This window comes from Xenopus laevis, chromosome 3L, assembly GCF_017654675.1.
Source record: "Xenopus laevis strain J_2021 chromosome 3L, Xenopus_laevis_v10.1, whole genome shotgun sequence".
Classification (NCBI taxonomy): Eukaryota; Metazoa; Chordata; class Amphibia; order Anura; family Pipidae; genus Xenopus; species Xenopus laevis.
Genome location: NC_054375.1, coordinates 40,507,802 through 40,526,398, shown reverse-complemented (window position 1 = coordinate 40,526,398; position 18,597 = coordinate 40,507,802). Strand labels below are relative to the sequence as shown.

The window sequence follows — 18,597 nt, the reverse complement described above, 5'->3', positions numbered from 1 at the left end:
TCCGTGTTTGAATGTGACTTTCTGTTCTGCTGGCATGGGTGGATTCTAGGATTTGGGGTTATATTTGCCAGATGGCTAAGTACCAGTAAGCAGTGGTGGAACAAGAAGTTTGTGCACCCCATTGTGCACAGACACAAAAAAGAAAAATGGCAGTGCACCCAAACATCTAGGAGACCACACGTGCTTTTATATATAGCGAAACACATTTTATTTCCCATTCTGTACACTTTGTTTGGATTTTATCTTCACTCTCCTATGTAATTAAATGGGTATTTCACCTTTACCTTAACTTGTAGTGTGTTCTAGAATGTCCTATTTTAGCAATGTTTCTTTTATAGTTGAATTATTTGCCCAGCTCCTTCCAACTTTCAGATGGGAGTCACTGACCCCCTTCAGCTGAAAACCCTTCAGCTACAACTTTATTGTTATTGAAACTTTTAATTACTTATCTCTATATTCAGGCCCTCATTTCCCAGTCTTTTATTTAGTCCAGTGCTTGGTTGCATTGATCCCTTACAACCAGTTAGCTGCCAAAATTTAAAAACCATAACAAAACAAAAACATATTGCAAATTGTCTCGGAATATCTATCTCCGCATCATACGGAGGGGGTTATTTACTAAACTCCGAAAGCAAAAATCATGAAAAATTTGTGATTTTTTTTTTTTTTATAAAATCTAAAATCATAATTTTTTTGGAATTTATTAAACCCTGAGGATGGAAAAGTCCGAATCTGAAAATCTGGCATCTCATACCTGTCCAGGTTGCATATAAGTCAATGATTTTTTGATGTGCGCTGGGCTTTTGTGCAATACCCCGAAGTTTTCGTAGTTTTCAGTTGAAAATTCCGAAAAAAAATTGTGAAAATCAGATGAAAAAATTGTGAAAATCTGATATTTTTTTCCCGCAGAGCAAATTTTCAGGAAAATGTAATAATAAATAAGCGTAGAAAAACCAGAGCAGATTTGATCGGAGTTTGTAGCAGAAAATATTGAGATAAATTCAGACTTTGATAAATAACCCCCCCTCAAGTTCATTTAAAGATGAATTGCCCCTTTCTGTTTCCCTTCCTTTGGGCATGGTGGACCTATCAAACCTGCAATCAAATGGAAAGAACAAATACAGTATTTAGAGACAAGCTCCCTGCACACGCCACCTTTTCTACTACACCTCAGGTAGGTCCAGATTGAGAATTAAAATAGGCCCTGGCATTTCAGGTACACAGAGGCCCAATCAGCCCACTCAGAGGCCCAAACAGCCCCCACCAGCCCACTAAATACTGACTTTCTATGGCACCTTATGGCAGCCCCTCTGGCATTTGCCAGACCCCACAGATTGCCAGTCCGGGCCTGACCTCAGGGTATTCCACCAAAGACAAACAAAATCCATAAAACAAGAGACAAATACAATTAAAACATTTAGAATTGTACTGTCTTCTACAGAATAAACCTCCCAGTAAATCCCCCAGAGTTCCCCACAACTGCCACTGTGCTAGTAGTGCCTGCCCACAGCATTGCATGTGGCATTACAAAACACAGGCTTCTAGTGGGCCAGATCAGTGCAGAGATGCCTACTAAAGGGCACACTGACTGCACGATGCACACAAAGTATCAGTAACATTGGATAAGTGTCGTTCTGAGGTTCTGCCTTGTGAGCCTAGGAAGGGGTTTCAAGTTCATTGTAGTCGAAACTTGTTTAATGTATTTTAAAATATTGACATTGTTTTTGTGTCTGCTGGGGAAGAGTGCTGTTAGTTGCTTCTTGTTGCAGGAATGCTGTTCTTTGGCAGGCACTCAAAAAATGGTCAGGATGGAAAGCAAGACACATGGGGGCAAATTCACTAAGCGCTGAAGCGCCGAACGCTAGCGTCAATTCGCTAGTGTTGGTCATTTTCGTTACTTCGTAAATTCACTAACGAACGCTGGCGTAGATTCGCTAGTGTTACTTCGCACCCTTACGCCTTGCGAATTTCCGCTACGGACGTAACTACGCAAATTCACTAACGCGCTCAGTGTACTGAACGCTACCTTTTACGCTAGACTAGATAGCGCAATAGAGTAGATAGGGATTGCTTCCAAAAAAGTTCAAATTTTTTCTAAGTCCCAAAAAACGCTGGCGTGTTTTCTATATTATGGGTGATAGGCTAAAAAAGATCGAGAGTTTTTTTGGGGCTCCCCTCCTTCCCACCTACATTTCCTAACTCATGACAACTTAACTATACAGTGGGCACATGTGTAGGGCAAAAAAAAAATTTTATTTGATGTTTTGAAGGTTTCCCAGGCATTTGTAGTGATTCTATGTATTCCTCCATTGAAATTTGAATTTGGCGCCGTATGCAAATTAACCTTCGCTATCGTAACTTCGCTTCACTTAGCGAATCAACGCTAGTGCAACTTCGCAACCTTACGCTACCCCTGTGCGCAACTTCGGAGTTTAGTGAATTTGCGGAGCGCTGGCGAAACTACGCCTGGCGAAGTGCGGCAAAGCGCGGCGAAGTTGCGCCTGGCGCAACTACGAATCTTAGTGAATTTGCCCCATGGATTTTAACAATGTATTTTAGGCTGCGGAAAGTTCAACATCCACCAAGATACCAATACATCTCTGCGCTAAAAGTGGGTTCAGCAGGTATTGACTGAATCCTTATGCAACCAATAAATGTCTGGGGGGTATTCATTTTTGTCTCACTAAAAAATATTTTTTACCTTCAACAATATGTTGAGTAAACCAAATTATGACAATCTACATATAGGGACCCATTAACTTAGCTCGAGTGAAGGAATAGAGGAAAAATAGTTCGAATTTCTAATGTTTTTTTTTGGCTACTTCGACCATCGAATGGGCTACTTCGATCTTTGACTCGAACGATTCGAACTAAAAATCGTTCGACCATTCGATAGTCTAAGTACTGTCTCGACCCCTAGTTCGCCACCTAAAACCTACCGAGGTGCCATGTTAGCCTATGGGGAAGGTCCCATAGGCTTTCTTATGTTTTTTTGATCGAAGAAAAATCGTTCGATTGATGGATTAAAATCTTTCGTTCAATCGTTCGAATTGCGGTAAATCCTTCGACTTCGATATTTGAAGTTGAAGGATTTACATTCGGCAGTCGAATATCGAGGGTTATTTAACCCTCGATATTCGACCCTAAGTAAATCTGCCCCTAAATAAATCTTAATTCCAGTGTATTAAAATTATATATATATATATATATATATATATATATATATATATATATATATATATATATATATATATACTACTTACTAGGGCCCCTAACAGTGTTACACCACTTTAAAGTATAATTCACTTTACTATTATCCTTTAGGATGACATTCCCTAGCTTGCTTTAGTTACTGAAAGGGTAGGCAAGGGGCAAATGGTAGTTCTGCAGTGTTTGATATAAATAGGGACACACCAAATCCACTATTTTATGATTTGGCCCAATCCTGAATACTTTGTGAAAGATTTGACCAAATACCAAACCAAATCCGAACCCTAAATGAATATGTAAATTAGGGGCAAAAGAGGGAAAGAGAACCACATGCTGCGAATGTGGTAAAAAAATTTTGACTCCCTTATTTGTGTGACGAAAAGTCACATGATTTTTCCAGATTCGGTTCCGCCAGGCACTTGGATTCGGCTGAATCTTACTGAAAAAGGCTGAATCCAGAACCATTTGTTGCACACGAAAAAAAAATAACAACCTTAGTTCAACAGACAGAATATCAACATGGGAGCACTCAAATTTGTTTGCCCATATTCCTGATGAGTGCAATATTCTATCCTGATGTGTATAGGAAAAGGATCTGCTCATTTTCGGACATAACCACAGTTTATACCCAGTTTTATAGCTTCTATGTTTGCCTGCCCCTATCCTTGCTGCTCACATACTGTGCCTTTTCAATATGGAACCCATATCTTTCATTGTGAACTCAAATTGTCCTTTCCCAAACTGCTAGCTGAATGAAAATCTCCAAGACACGGAGCACTTGCCGGGCTAAAAACACTCGTTTATTGTTCAAACATTTTTAAAATCATAGAGCGCACAAACTTAACACGCTCAGGGTCGGACTGGGGGGACCGGGGCCCGCCGGGACTGCTGGTCCAGGGCCCCCCGCCCCCCTACTGCGCCGCTCGAACGCCGCCATGCACATGCGCGAGCGGCGCTTCTCGGTGCGCAAGTGCCGATGCGCATGCGCAAGCGGTGATGCGATGCGCATCGCCGGAAACTTTTAAAAAATTTTTATACTATTAGAGGGGGTCTGGCCCGGCGGGGGCCCACGAGGGTCGGGGCCCACCGGGTTTTTTCCCGGTGTCCCGCCGGGCCAGTCCGACACTGAACACGCTTGACACGTTTCGTGGACTAAACCACTTCTTCATAAGCATAAGCAAACTGCTAGCTGCTTGCGTGTTTCAATGTGCAACGGCCTAAAGAACAAATGAAAAAGCACCAGGAAAACACCTTCATAAGCATAAGCAAACTGCTAGCTGCTTGCGTGTTTCAATGTGCAACGGCCTAAAGAACGAATGAAAAAGCACCAGGAAAACACCTCCCTTTTCACTTCCATTGTTATTGCCTTATGTAAGGTTTTTCCCCTGGGTAATTCTTCAGAACAGTGATAAAAGGCCCAGTCTGTCATAGCAAGTATATTGTCATTATTCATTTTTATTCATATGCTGCTGGTATATTCTGCAGCACCTTCCACTTATTATACATCATTCACATCGGTCACTGCCCCAGTGCAGCTTACAATCCATTGCCCACATTGCATTTACACAGACACCATGGCCAGTTGGGATTTCCAAACTGTCAAAATGATGTAAATAGATCACGCTGTTGGCTTTGTAGAAAAATCTTTCAAGATCCAATTCAAGAACTAAACCCATATTTGAAGTATTGCTTAGTAAAAGACACTTTTCTCTGAAATGTGGGGTCAGTGTCAGAGGAAATACAGTTGAAATGTTGCCGCTGGGCTGTAAATGATACATTTCTTTGCCTGCTGATGAGACATTTTTATTTTACATTCCTGAATCCATGTTTGTTTTAATCCAGTGTTGAAGCAGACCCTGTTATAGTTGGCTTTTCTATTTCTACTACAGTTCTACTACAGTTCATTGACCTGTAGTAACCCTGATTAAGCAGGCTATGGGTTTCTATAGCAACCAAGAGTGACATCATCACAACAAATAGCAATCCATTATGACATCATCACAATCTCTGTGTGACATCATCACAATAAACAGCAGGCCATTGTGACATCATCACAAACTACGAAGGCTTTGCTCTTAGCCTGTTGATGAGAGATCATTGTTATTTAAATCTCAACAAGAACACATAACAACATGTTTATTCTGTAAGTAACTGCTCTTTTTATCATAATAATGAAATTCTTAGCATCAAATAACCAATTTTATAGACATGTATACGTTTATATATATTTTATAAGTATATTTTATAAGTAAAAAATAAAACCAGGGTTTAGCTATAGTATAGAGATGTTTAGGATATAGTACATATAGGCTTTAGCCTGTTGGCATGTATGAAATGGATTTAAGCATACAGGTATCGGACCTGTTATCCAGAATGCTCAGGACCTGGGTTTTTCCAGATAACGGATCTTTCCGTAATTTGGGTCTTCATGCCTTAAGTCTACTAGAAATTCATTTAAACATTAAATAAACCCAATAGGCTGGTTTTGCTTCCAATAAGGATTAATTATATCTTGGAATTGGGACAGCATTATAATGTCATCATGGGTACAAAGTGATCCGAAAATTTGATTTGGGGAACTCTATTTATTTTAAAAGGTGTTTTAGCTTCAGTGTATTGTACTGTCAATAAAAATTTTAAGATTTTATTTTTGGGGGGATTTCTATGCTGTTCATATGGTTTACAATATACCACCCTCTGGGTTTCTTACCAGTGAGAGGTTGGTTATAGGTTTAGCTGATCTTTTCAATTAAAGCGGCAAAAATACTAAATAGTGATCATTCTTGTATTCATTTTTACACACATATTTGTACAGTATATGTATATATATAGTATATAGTCTGTGTGGCTTTTTAATATTGGCAATGTAATATCTACTAGTTTATCCACATTGTCTGGCAGCCAAATAGAAGCTGGGTTAGAACTGTATTTTGTTGTCTGTAATGGTACAAACCCTTGGCTGGGAAAAAAGAAATAACTATTACTTCAAACTTGGCCTAAACAAGGCAGAAGATAAATTATTAGTGAATATGGTTCTTTTAGCCGAAGAACGATTCAGGACTCTACACCTTTTTTTGTTGTTGCTACAAACAAATTTTCACTTCTACTGTACACAAATCTTAATGATTTATTTATGGTCAGTGTATGTATTAACTGATAGATTAAGTTGAAATACGTTGGAAAATAGAGTCAATGTGAGCCTGTTATTGACAATACAGATGTTTAGATCACATTACAGGTAGCTAATATACAGTACAGCAGATATTATACAATGGAAATGTGAATATTGCCTTTTATGGGTTTTTTTTATTTCATAACCACTGATATCTTTTCTCTTGTCATTTCAGAATCATTTGGCAAATAATTCAAACAATTTACAACTACATATATGACAAAATCTTTAGATTCGCTTATTTTATCAGTTCAAAGCGCATCCAACATGAAACAGATCAGTACTTTTTTGAAAAAGCGGATATTGAAAAACAGGATGAAAAGCTTGATGAACCGGATTTCCCTAAACTCGGCAAATGTTGCTCAATACTTCTTATTATTGCACTTGCTTTCCTTATGGCAGTGAGTAATACGGACAACATCATTTATAAATGTAAGTTTGGACTTATTTACTTTAGAATCCAAGACGTCTGATATATCAGAGTATAATGTCTGCATTTGAACCAACCAAAATCCTAATTTCTTTCTCTTCTTTCTCCAATTTGTTTTTTAGCTGTCCGTCCCTACATAGAAGAGGAATTCGAAATAACGGACTTTTATTCGTCAGTTATAACTCTAAGTAATATATGGTTTATTTGCATCATTCTTCTAAAATTCTTTGTTTGCCATTATCTCTAATGCTTTAATTTCTCATATCTGTTGTTTAAGATACTATCATATCATCCTATCTGTCATTATACTTATTACTATAAACTGCTACCTAATGAATCTATAGTTTCATGTATATCTTGTTATTTGCAATTGGCATCTCACAGTCTTCTTTTCTCCCCTCTATATAGTGTTTGTTGGCAGCTGTGCAACCATGGCCCCGATATTATTTTATTTCTGGAGTACCTTCACCGGACTAAGAGTAATATCAGGAATTGTCGCCGTAATGGTCATGTTCGGCATTGGCAGTACTTTAGTTTCAGAGAAGGTAATAATCTGTTTATGACAGCCAATGGCATTTCAATTCACTACACATATAAAGACAGTACCTACACAGCAATTCATTTTGTTCACTCTGTATCCTATCAATGCATGAGTTTTTAATTTGTATCTTTCTGATTCTTTAGTCATTCTGGACGTTTGTGTTACTTCGAAGTCTCATGGAATCCGTAAAAAGCCATTATTTAGCTGCTGCTCCAATGCTGGTAGCAGAACTTTTTGATACTGACCAACGACGTAAAATGCTGACCTTACTTTACATTCTCAACACTATTGGAACGTAAGTACCCATTTTTGTATCTAAGATTGTTAGGACTTTTTTTCTGTACAATCTGCATTCTAGCATGGCAACTGTAAGCCCCTAAATGCTCTTCTTCCTATATCTTCCTGTGAGTTTATATAATAATGAGAGTCTAAGCTGATAGAAAATAATTCCACTTACTGCCACTTACTTTACTTTAACCCTGTCCTTTTTTTTGTTTTTACAGTTTTGCGGGGACCTTTATTGGAACGTATGTAGCCAGCGTAATAGGAACCGACTGGCGTATGGCACTGCGGGTAAGAAAAATATATATGGAGGTATTAAAGGCTGGGGTGCTATTATATATATACCAGTATAAAATCATATCATTACCTTGCAAACATGAAGGGGCATACTTCTCAAACTTTGATATAGAACTCGCCACAGGTCCTGGAGACGATTCCATTCTCGGTATTTACTTGTAAGAGATTTTTTGAGGTAAAGTGAGTAAACTCTCACTTACACCCTATAATAAATATGCTTAAAAATGCACAGGAATGAAGAGACAGTGGCAACATTTCACTCTGTTAATCTGCTGGGGGCTTTATTTCACATTTTGAGAAATATATTCTCTATTCTCATATGCTGGGTCACATAACTGATATTTATTTTTATTTGGAAACAGATTGCACCTGTGCTTGATGTGGTGGCTCTTGTGCTTCTAGCAGCAGTGATGAGAAAGCCAGGTCGAGGTGGTTTTATGTTGAAGGCTGAAATATATCAGAAGAGAACTAAAGTTTACTCTGATATTTTTGATCTGATTTTAAAGTGAGTATCTCTTTATCTTTTATGTTTGGTCTGGCATCTGTTAGACAGGCATATATTAGCTAAGCCCGTGTATGAACACAGTTATAACACTGAGTAAATTAAAGTGTTAGTAACACCCCCCAGAATGGCAGTACCTCATATTATTCTCAACAGATTCTCCCTTTAGATGTGAGAGATTCCTGTTTCAATTATTATAGTTTTTGCTTGAGCTCATGTATATGAATGATCTTATTTCAAATTAAATGAATGGAATGGACAGAAAAATACCACTTATACGATTTCCAGTATTAGGGTGCTTTTAAAAACATGCAGAAAAAGTCAAAATATGAGCTTCGTAGCGATCATAATTTACGCCTTACTCGATAGAAATGGGGTCAATTAAAATTTTGGAGGTATTAGTCGAGTATCAGTGATGCATGAAATCAAGTCAAGTAATGTCCCTTATTGTAATCCATATCATTTCTCTTCTTTCAGCCGCTGTTTGGTCTTTGCTGTTTTGGGTTATGCAGCTAGTATGTTCATTACTAATAGCATGTATACATATGCTCCGAATGTACTGAGAAATGCTCGCATGATGTCAAATAATCACCAGCCTTGTCTGACAGTTGACTGCACCTTCGATGACAGGTAAAACCCCGTTTCCTTCTCTACTTGCCAAATTCTGTTCTATTACACACAAATATATATTGGACTTGTAGATTTTAATGTGTCTGCAATTAACTTTCTCCAATTACTTACTTGTTGTTTTACTTCATACAAGTTCAGATGGTTGCAGCTTCCTTGAAATGATTATTTCCAAAACCGAAAAGGATGTTGCATGTTTAACCAACAATAATCTCTCTTTTTATTTTTAGATTGATCTACGGATTGTGCAAATGTCTTGCTACTGCAATCGGCATTATTCTCGGCGTGAAGATCAATGCACATTATAAAAAGCGGAATCCACATGGAGAGCCAGTTGTGTGTATCGTAGCACTTCTGGTCTCTGTCCCACTTATGTGCTTTGGATTATTTTTTGTAGGAATTAGTTCTGTCGTATCCCAAGTAAGTTTTACAATTGCATTACTACTTTATGTAAACTGTTAGAGCATTGTAACTATACATTCTATAAGATGAACTTCATTCAACCTAACTGTCCTCACTTTTTCTCAACAGATTCTCTTCTTCCTAAATGGGATTTGTTTGGCTATGAACAAGGTCCTTATCAACGAAATCATCATGGTAATGTATTTTTCTTCTTGGACTCACCCCCCCCCCAAATGATCCCACCAAAATGCTTACAAAGGTGTTAGCTGAGCTAATGTATGTAAAACTGAATGGGGTGTAGGGTTCAGATCAACTCTATAAGGCTCATTTCAGTGCATATTGATGCAGGGAAACCCTGGTGGAACTGCCACCTTTGACTTGGTGGTAATTACATGGTTCCCTCTGTGGTCAATAGTCGGTGCACACTTACCCTTTTGAAATTATACGTGTGCATGTATTATAATAAAGGCATGAGCACCAGAGATCTGGAGTATGATATTTGCAGTTGTATATGGCTGCAGTATCACAGAAAATTTTCCTAAGAAAAGGAATAATGCATCAGGCAAAATTTAGATAAAGGCGTTGTACACTAAGGGGCACATTTACTAATGGTCGAATATCGAGGGTTAATTACTTTGATCGATCGATCCTAGGAAAAATCGAACGATTAAATCGAAATTCCTTCGATCAGAAAATTGCTAGAAAGAAACAGTACTTCGACTATCGAATGGTCGAATAGTCGAATGATTTTTAGTTCGAATAGTTCGATTCGTAGTCTAAGGTAGAAGTAGCCAATTTGAAATTCAAAGATTTTTTTCTTCTATTCCTTCACTCAAGCTAAGTAAATGTGCCCCTAATTGTTATCTTGGGTCACCTATAGTTGCCAAAATCTTACACCCTATTGCATTTTGTTCTCTTTCCCCAGATGGTAGTGTATCCAAACCGCCGCTCTTGGTCATTTACTGAAAAGTCAATAATAGGATTGCTTGGAAAAGAAGGAGGCGAGAAAGAACATTTATGGGTAAGTGGCTGTTTAGTTTTTGAAAAATTGCAATCTCTAGTAAATAGGGTTAATAACCTTTTTTTGTCAGCTGGAAATGTGTGTGTATTGTGTGTGTGTGTGTGTGTGTGTGTATATATATATTTATATATATATATAAAATTGAATTCTCAGCAAATGCCGCATTATAACACATACCATATTTATTTTCCAATAGATTTTTAAATTTATGAAGATAAACTACTCAGAATCTGACCTGATACGGAATCACGCAATGGAATTTATTCTCTACATTTGTCCATTTATGGCTTTGGTCGGAGCAGGATGTTTCTGTGTAACTGCAAAATACTTTGAATATTATAAGCAAAATGTAGAAGACTTTATGAATACACCATTCACAGATGTAGAACAACCCTTGGATACGGTGGAATCATCTGACACAAAGTAACATGATAGATGAAGTTGGAAAAAGACCTCGCTGTGATGCTTCTGAAATGTTCTGTGATTATAATAAAATGAAAAGTTCTGTAATATTGATTAAAATACAATAAATAAAAAATATATTTCATATTGAATGTATAGTCTGAAATCCTAGAGTACTTTGTTGACACAATGGAGGCAGCCACAATGCTGGCCATACACGGGTGCCTGTAGAGTCTGAATCAGTGGTTAAAATCTCTTCAGTCTGCAAGTGACTTAAACACTGAATATAAAGTGACAGCTGCAACTCCTGTCTCCTCTCAATGATCTACCCAAGTGTGTGATATGGACAGCAGAGGGAGCACGTAGAGCAGAGGAGTGTAAAACTGGGAATGAGTTTAAGCAGTTATAGAATGCTTACTTGGAAAACATTCATTTATATGTTAGGGACCATTCATAATTAAATAGCCAATTAGGTAAATGTGAAACAACTTTTGATTAGCCATGTGTCTTTAAAGGAAAACTAAAAATGTCTGGAAATGCTGTATTTTATATTCTGTTCTTATTGTATCAGCTCAAAGGTTTAGCAGCCCCATGCCCAAAGTTGTTCACAGCAGTCTGAAATAATAATCCTTATTATTATTATGTGTAAGCTGACAAGTTGCCTGTTTCAATCAAGATATTATTCAGTCACACCATCCATCTGACGTGTAATAACATATTAGATAATTTATGCATTGTATATATACTGTACAGTAAGTAGAAAGTACCTCGGAGGTGCAAGAAATATAATGGATTCATCCTCAGATCAAGGGTGAGATTTCGCCTGGAATTTTCTTGAATTTCCTTGGACCTGTAATTTGCAAATCCACGTTTTCATAATGGAGGAAAAAGATATGTTTGTTTCTTTAAAATAATATCATTTTGGAATTCCTATTTTGAATTTATGTCTGATTATAGAGTCCCTGGACAAAAGTGCAAGTGAACTAATGGGTGCGAATAAAAAGAATTCAGTGAGCTGCTGAGTGCAACTTTGTGCCAATTCATGTAGTGTAGTTTAAACACAGGTTGTTTTCCATAAGCCCCTCAGCGCTGCATGAGTTCAGTCTAAGGAAAGTAACTGAGGCGGTGCTGCAATTGGCGCGTCTCTCAGATGGTGATTCTTTAGCTTTAATAGCTTTTTTTTTACTTATTGGCTCCCAGAAAAAGCAGAGCATCCATTTTAATCATCCATTTTAATCAGCTGGTTTGAAACTGACTACTGTTCCTGCTATGCACCACTAGGCAACTGGAACATATAACCCTGGTGGATGAGAGGGGTCGGCCGTTAATCTATCCACCCCTGTTGAATTATAACTGTCCCGTGAACATAATTTTAACACCAAAATGCATTTATTAGGGAAGGAAGAAGCTGCTGCTGTTTTTCTAAAGGCAAAAAAACTCCCAACTGTCACAGGGCCTCTGATTTCAAGGAAGTGCTGGCTAGAGAAATGTTCAGCCAATCAGCAGGCAGTTGTTGTAGATACCGGGACAAAGATTTGCCAATCAGCTCCAGTTTGTTATATAGACACCTGAAGGTCACTGGGAAGGAATTCAGCAAGTCAGTAGGCTTAGAGATGCCAAAACTGCTGCAGGCATGAAGAATGTTGTGTTCCTTCCATAGAGGAAAGCCATTAGTTCAGCTGTAGCCCACATTCATTCCTATAATTTACAGAAAGCAGAATAAATCCCATTACATTGTACACAACAAAGTTAAGACAGAAATCCTCCAAATCAGTTTAAAAAGGGATTACTGGTATGTTTGAATTAATGGAGTGCTCAGTTGTTGGCACTGCTTTTGCTGCTTAGTCTAGCTATAAATGGGGTGCTCACTAGCCATTTCTACACTGATTATACTGTCAGTCTGGGGTTAAAATGCTGATTATCCTCTTTCTGTAGTGAATATACTGGTACGTCTGGGGTTAAAGGAGAATTAAACCCTAAAGTAAAAAAAATCCCAACCCCCCCCTACCCTACATAGACCCCCTCCCTCCTCCTCCCCCCAGCCTAACTGCTACCCACAGGCAAATGCCCCTAAGTTCTTACTTACCCCTCATTGGGGGTAATGTCCAGCGGAGTTCACGGCAGCCATCTTCTTCTCTTTAATAATCTTCGGAATGCGATTGCCGTATCGGCGCATGCGTATTTGAAGCAATCTTCCTATCCGGACACAACTGCACATGCGCCGGAAGTCACAGAAATTGCCGCTCCCATTCCGAAGAGCTGGAAGATAGCTTCTGTGAACTGTATACGGAGAACAGAAAAAAGAAAAAGTAAAATGGGATGTTTTTGCCTGAAAATTTTAAAGATTTTAAAGTATAGTAAGAAAAAGTACTGGTTAAAATACTACGTCCAATCGGTCTTGTTCTTGGTATTTTTAAGACCGATTGGACGTAGTATTTTAACCAGTACTTTTTATATAATATTGTAGATATATGGAATCTATTATCAGGAATACTTGGGACCTGGGGTTTACGCCTATTGAAAAACATTTAAAAGGAGCACATGGGCTTCTGTATCAGACTTCCTGTTTTCAGCATAAACCTCCAGGGCTAGGGCTTAAGCATGCTCGGTTTGCTCCCTTTTCCCCTTTCCCTGCTGTTATCTGAGCCCAGAGCTATAAGTGAGCAGAGAGAGACTCAAACAGGAACTGATGTCACACCAAGCTAATATGGCAACTGATATTCTAAATAAACAGAGAGAGAGAGTATAGAGAGGTTGACTCAGGTATGGTAAAGCATTCTGCAGAATAAATATAGTGTTATAGATTGCACAATTGTGGCCAGTTTTCCTTCTCCTTTAAATAAACACAATGGGATTAAGGTTAAAAAGGTTATAAGAATCACAATGATTTTGCACCATGATTGTCCCAGTTGCTTGTGCTTGCTCTTTGTGCAGCACCCTTAATCAGAGATAAGACATATAGTTTCCCTTCATTCATTGGCCAGTTTATTTCTCTGAATAGTAATGTCCATCAGTTTATGGTCCTCCTTGGTGCATGTTGGGTAGTTGGGTGGCTTCTGCAGTAAAACCATCGGAAGTCCATCCACGACCCACATCCATGGCTATCTTGTGTCCGCTGAATTCCCATAGGCGAATCAATTCTGCCCTATATTCAAAAAGTGCGCCGTGAAATTGCCACATATCAGAACACTATTGAAGTAAAGGTGCATTTTCACATAAACACTTTGTGAATTTGTTCCTAAAGTTGCTTGAAACCGATATAGCCATTATACGCGAAATGTCAATGACACAATAATGTGAGGGGTGGGTGCAGTTCTGTTAAAGTATGGGTTCTATTATCCTAGGTTCTGAATATTCTGGATTTTTTAATTATTTTTTTTTATTAATGCGGAATGGCTTTATAGGACACCTGTCATATAAAAATAGAATTTTCCAACTAAAGGTGTGCGCTTAATTGAGAGCTGTGCCCCCCTCGCTTGATCGTTATTTTGACATGTGACTGGGTAAGGTGTTCCCCGATCCTACGTCACATGTCCAGGGCACTTATTGCGCATGTGCCCTAACATGGCAGCCCACAGTGTGAGCTTCCACCCAGTATCAGGTGCATATCGCTCAGGGGGATTTTCTTGAAAATAAACTATTGTTACCCCCATGTGGCTTTAGTAAGTCCACAGCTCTGGTGGGGGCACCAGTTTTGATATGATTTATGTCCTATAAAGCCTTTATAGATAATAGAAAAACACTAAAATAAACCCATAGGATTGTTTTGCCATCAACTTAGTATTCTGCAGATACGTTATCATTGAGTCCAAGTTACTGGGGGTTATTTATAAACACTGGGCAAATTTGCGCCTGGCCAGTAACCCATGGCAACCAATCAGATGATTGCTTTCAGCCTGCAGCTGGCTGAAAAAAGTTAATCACTGATTGGTTGCTATGGGTTACTGCACTGTGTTTATAAATGAGCCACATTGTCTTATTACAGAGAAAGCATATAAGTCAAAAACAAATCTATTTGGTTGAGATTTTGCCGGTGGGTTTTTTTCCCCAGAGACCAAGCCTGGTTAGTCTTCTGGGGTAGTGACTGCTAAAGCTGCTGAATAAGTTATTATTGGACTTTCTGTTGGTGACTGAAGTTGTATTTTCTGTTGTCACTGATTGCTGCTGAAAGCTGTTTGATTTCAAAATAAACGGACTGTTTTTCCTTCAACTTGGAGTGGCCTGCAGTTATGGTGCAAACCCTGCTGTGATCCCCTTAACGTTTACAATTTATATGTTTATCCAAATATAAATAATTAATCCTTATGGGAAGCAAAACCAGCCTATTGGGTTTATTTAATGTTTACACAATTTTTTAGAAGACTTAAGACATGAAGATCCAAATTACGGAAAGATCCATTATTTGGAAAGCCCCAGATCCTGAGCATTCTGGATAACAGATCATATACCTGTATATATATATAAAATCATATTACAATAATATACATATAGTCACACAAGACACTGGTACATTCCCATAAGCAAAAGTGCCCTATATTCATGTTGCTATAGGAACATTAATCCATCATTTTAATAATTTAAAAAAAGGGATATCGGTTAACTAATGGTTTTAGTTGGGATCAGCTTGTAGCTGATCCCAACTAAGATATAATTAATCCTTATTGGAAGCAAAATCAGCCAATTGGGTTTATTTCATGTTTACATGGTTTTCTAGTAGATTTGAGGTATGAAGATCTAAATTACAGAAAGATCCCTTATCCGGGAAATCCCAGGTCCCAAGCATTCTGGATAACAGGTCCCATACCTGTACCAAGAGGAAGAAACAAATGTGGCTGCATTAAGGAGCCTAAATGATTTTTTTTTAAAAACAGCCTGTTCTGTTCGATTGATCAATTTTAAAAAAAATAAAAATTAAAAAATGTGGTTCTTTGTGTTTATTAGTCAGCAATTTAAAGGCAACAGCCATACCCTGCTACGTTTGTACAAATAAAAAAAATATCCGTAGTATTGAACGAAAACAATCAGAAATCACAATGTTTCTAACACAAGTCTGTGCAATATGCATCCAATTAAATAAAAGGTCAAGAAAGCCCATAAAAAAAATCTGAGGTGTACAAGGTAAAATATAAAAATTCACATTTTTATTATTTCTCAAACAATTTTGTTTAGGTGACAAAAATGTTAGGGAATATTAGAAAAATCTAAATTTTGCAAGTAAAATACTCTTTTACATGATATGTATAAACAACAAAGCTTTATGAATATGCTTTTTATTTGACACATGTTTTACACCAGTTGGTGCTGGTGCTCCGTTTTTGGATTTTAGCAGCTAATCGGTTGCTGGGGTCCAATTTACAGCGGCACACAGCCAGTGGTTTGAATGAAAGACTGGGAAATGAACAACTATATCATTCTAGTCTCACAGTGCAATCGTTTTTTGGCTGCTGGGGACAGTGACCCCCAGTTGAAAGCTGTAAAGAGGCAGTACAGGGAGGCAAATCATTTAAAAACAAAAAAAATTAAGGGGTGGTTCACCTTTAATTTATAGCCATTATAGAATGGCTAATTCTAAGCAACTTTTCAACTGGCCTTCATATTTTCTTTTTTAAAGTTTTTGCATTATTTGCCTTTTTACTCTGACTATTTCCAGCTTTCAAATGTAGGTCACTGACCCCATCTAAAAAAACAAATGCTCTGTAAGGCTGCAAATGTATGGTTATTGTAACTTTTTATTACTCCTCTTTCTATTCACGCCATCTCCTTTTCATATTCCAGTCTCTCATTCAAATCAATGCATGGTTGCTAGGGTAATTTGGACACTAGCAACCAGATTGCTGAAATTGCAAAGTGGAGAACTACTGAATAAAATTTGTAAATAACATTGTCCCAGAATATCCCTCTCTACCTGATGCTAAATGTTAATTTAAAGGTGAACAGCCCCTTTAGGAACACCCGCAGAGTTGGTAAGATTGGGACATGCTATAACTTGATAAAAGTTAACTCAAAGGTGAGCTGTCCCTTTAATAAGGATACCCTCATTTAGTGCATAGCCCTTTATTTCACAGTACAGGTATGGGACCTATTATCCAGAATGCTCGAGACCTGGGGTTTTCCGGATAACGAACCATTCTATAATTTGCATCTTCATACCTTAAGGGGCAGATTTACTAAGTGTCAAATTTCGAAATCCTTCAACTTCGAATATCGAAGTCAAAGGATTTTTAGCCTATTCGATCGATCGAATAGAAATCGTTTGATCGAACAATTAAATAGTTTGAATCGAATGAATCGAACGATTCGAACGATTTTTACCGAAATCCTTATTATCGAATGGTCGAATATTCAAATGATTTTTACTTCGAATCGAAGTCAAAGTAAATTCGAAGTCATAGGGGCCCATTTACTTAGTTCGAGTGAAGGAATAGAGGGAAAAAAATCGAATTTCAAATGGTCGAATATGGCTACTTTGACCATCGAATGGGCTACTTCATCCTTCGACTTTGAATCGAAACGTATAAAAACTAAAAATCGTTCGACTATGTGACCATTCGATAGTCAAAGTACTGTCTCTTTAAAAAATTCTTCGACCCCCTAGTTCGCCATCTAAAATCTACCGAGGCCAATCTTAGCCTATGGGGAAGGTCCCCATAGGCTTCCTAACAATTTCCTGATCGAAGGAATATCGTTCGATTATGGTTCGATTCGAAGGATTTAACCGTTCGTTCGAACGATTATTCCTTTGATCGTTATTCGATATTCGAAGTCAAAGGATTTTACTTCGACGGTCGAATATCGAGGGTTAATTAACCCTCGATATTCAACCCTAGGTAAATGTGCCCCGTAGTATCCTATTCGATGGTCGAAGTATTCAAAAAATTACTTTGAAATTCGAACTTTTTTAACTTAGAAAATTCACTCGAGCTTAGTAAATCTGCCCCTAAGTGTACTAGAAAATCATTTAAATATTAAATAAACCCAATAGGCTGCTTATGCTTCCAAAAAGGATTCATTATATCTTAGCTTAAATTAAGTACAATCTACTGTTTTATTATCACAGAGAAATAGGAAACCGGTTTTAAAAATGTTGATTATTTCAATAAAACAAAGTCTATGGGAGATGGCCTTTCCGTAATTCGGAGCTTTCTGGATAATGGGGTTCTGAATAACGGATCCCATACTTGTACTGTATAAAAGACGGTTGGTGTGTGATCACAAACTACAGTGCAAGGATTAGCCAACATGAAACTAAAATCATTTCTGCTCAGCTCCAGTGAAGTTTTACATATGCGGCCTCTTGAATTTCCCTGCGCTGCATCTTGACAATGCGCCACGACTCTGACAGAAGTTTGTTATTACTACACTTGAATTGTGCATAAACAGCCAGAGTGCTGAGAAACCCCACAACAAATAAAAGGATTTGGCACACCGCTGGCGCATGAGAAAAGAGGAAAACAAAATGGTTGGCAGCAGCTCTGCGTAGAAGCAGCATTCCTAATCACTTGTTTGCTTCTTTCGGTCGTATGATTTACTGCTATTCCTGAGTCAGATGCAGCATCGCGAATCCTTTTTAATGCACAAGCCCGCTGCTAATGTATCTCTTTAAAACAAATCGTATTTTTGGGATTCACCAGAAGCAAGCATCAAATCATGTTAAAAATCTGTTTCCAGGCCACATTGCTTTGTAGTAGGAATTCTGAAGAGAGATGCCAAT

General features: G+C 37.9%; 1 protein-coding gene and 1 long non-coding RNA gene across 5 annotated transcripts; one reads left to right on the top strand and one right to left on the bottom strand.

Moving 5' to 3' along the window:
• Positions 1-6,385: 6,385 nt before the first annotated feature.
• On the top strand, positions 6,386-11,038 carry LOC121401458 (protein spinster homolog 1-like). Of its 4 annotated transcripts, none has more exons than XM_041586162.1 (9): positions 6,386-6,814; positions 6,935-7,000; positions 7,221-7,357; positions 7,497-8,437; positions 8,912-9,064; positions 9,292-9,481; positions 9,593-9,658; positions 10,389-10,484; positions 10,681-11,038. In XM_041586162.1, the coding sequence occupies exons 4-9, from the start codon at positions 8,343-8,345 to the stop codon at positions 10,909-10,911; spliced, it is 831 nt and encodes a 276-aa protein (XP_041442096.1). In that variant the 5' UTR covers positions 6,386-6,814; positions 6,935-7,000; positions 7,221-7,357; positions 7,497-8,342; the 3' UTR covers positions 10,912-11,038. The 4 variants fall into 4 exon arrangements, with proteins under 4 accessions (XP_041442096.1, XP_041442095.1, XP_041442093.1 ...); XM_041586161.1 differs by having other exon boundaries at positions 7,221-7,648; positions 7,857-8,437; XM_041586159.1 differs by having other exon boundaries at positions 7,221-8,437.
• LOC121401459 lies at positions 10,858-13,157 on the bottom strand. Its single transcript, XR_005966262.1, has 3 exons — positions 12,973-13,157; positions 11,654-12,584; positions 10,858-10,962 (listed from the first exon to the last, which is right to left on the bottom strand). It is a non-coding gene; the product is annotated as an uncharacterized LOC121401459 (long non-coding RNA).
• Positions 13,158-18,597: the final 5,440 nt, after the last annotated feature.

Bases quoted from the DNA above. Each gene is read 5' to 3' on its own strand.
- LOC121401458 (XM_041586162.1), top strand. From the start codon at position 8,343: ATGAGAAAGCCAGGTCGAGGTGGTTTTATGTTGAAGGCTGAAATATAT. The intron at 9,065-9,291 runs GTAAAACCCCGT...TTTTATTTTTAG, and splicing joins GACTGCACCTTCGATGACAG to ATTGATCTACGGATTGTGCA. The intron at 9,659-10,388 runs GTAATGTATTTT...CTCTTTCCCCAG, and splicing joins TTATCAACGAAATCATCATG to ATGGTAGTGTATCCAAACCG.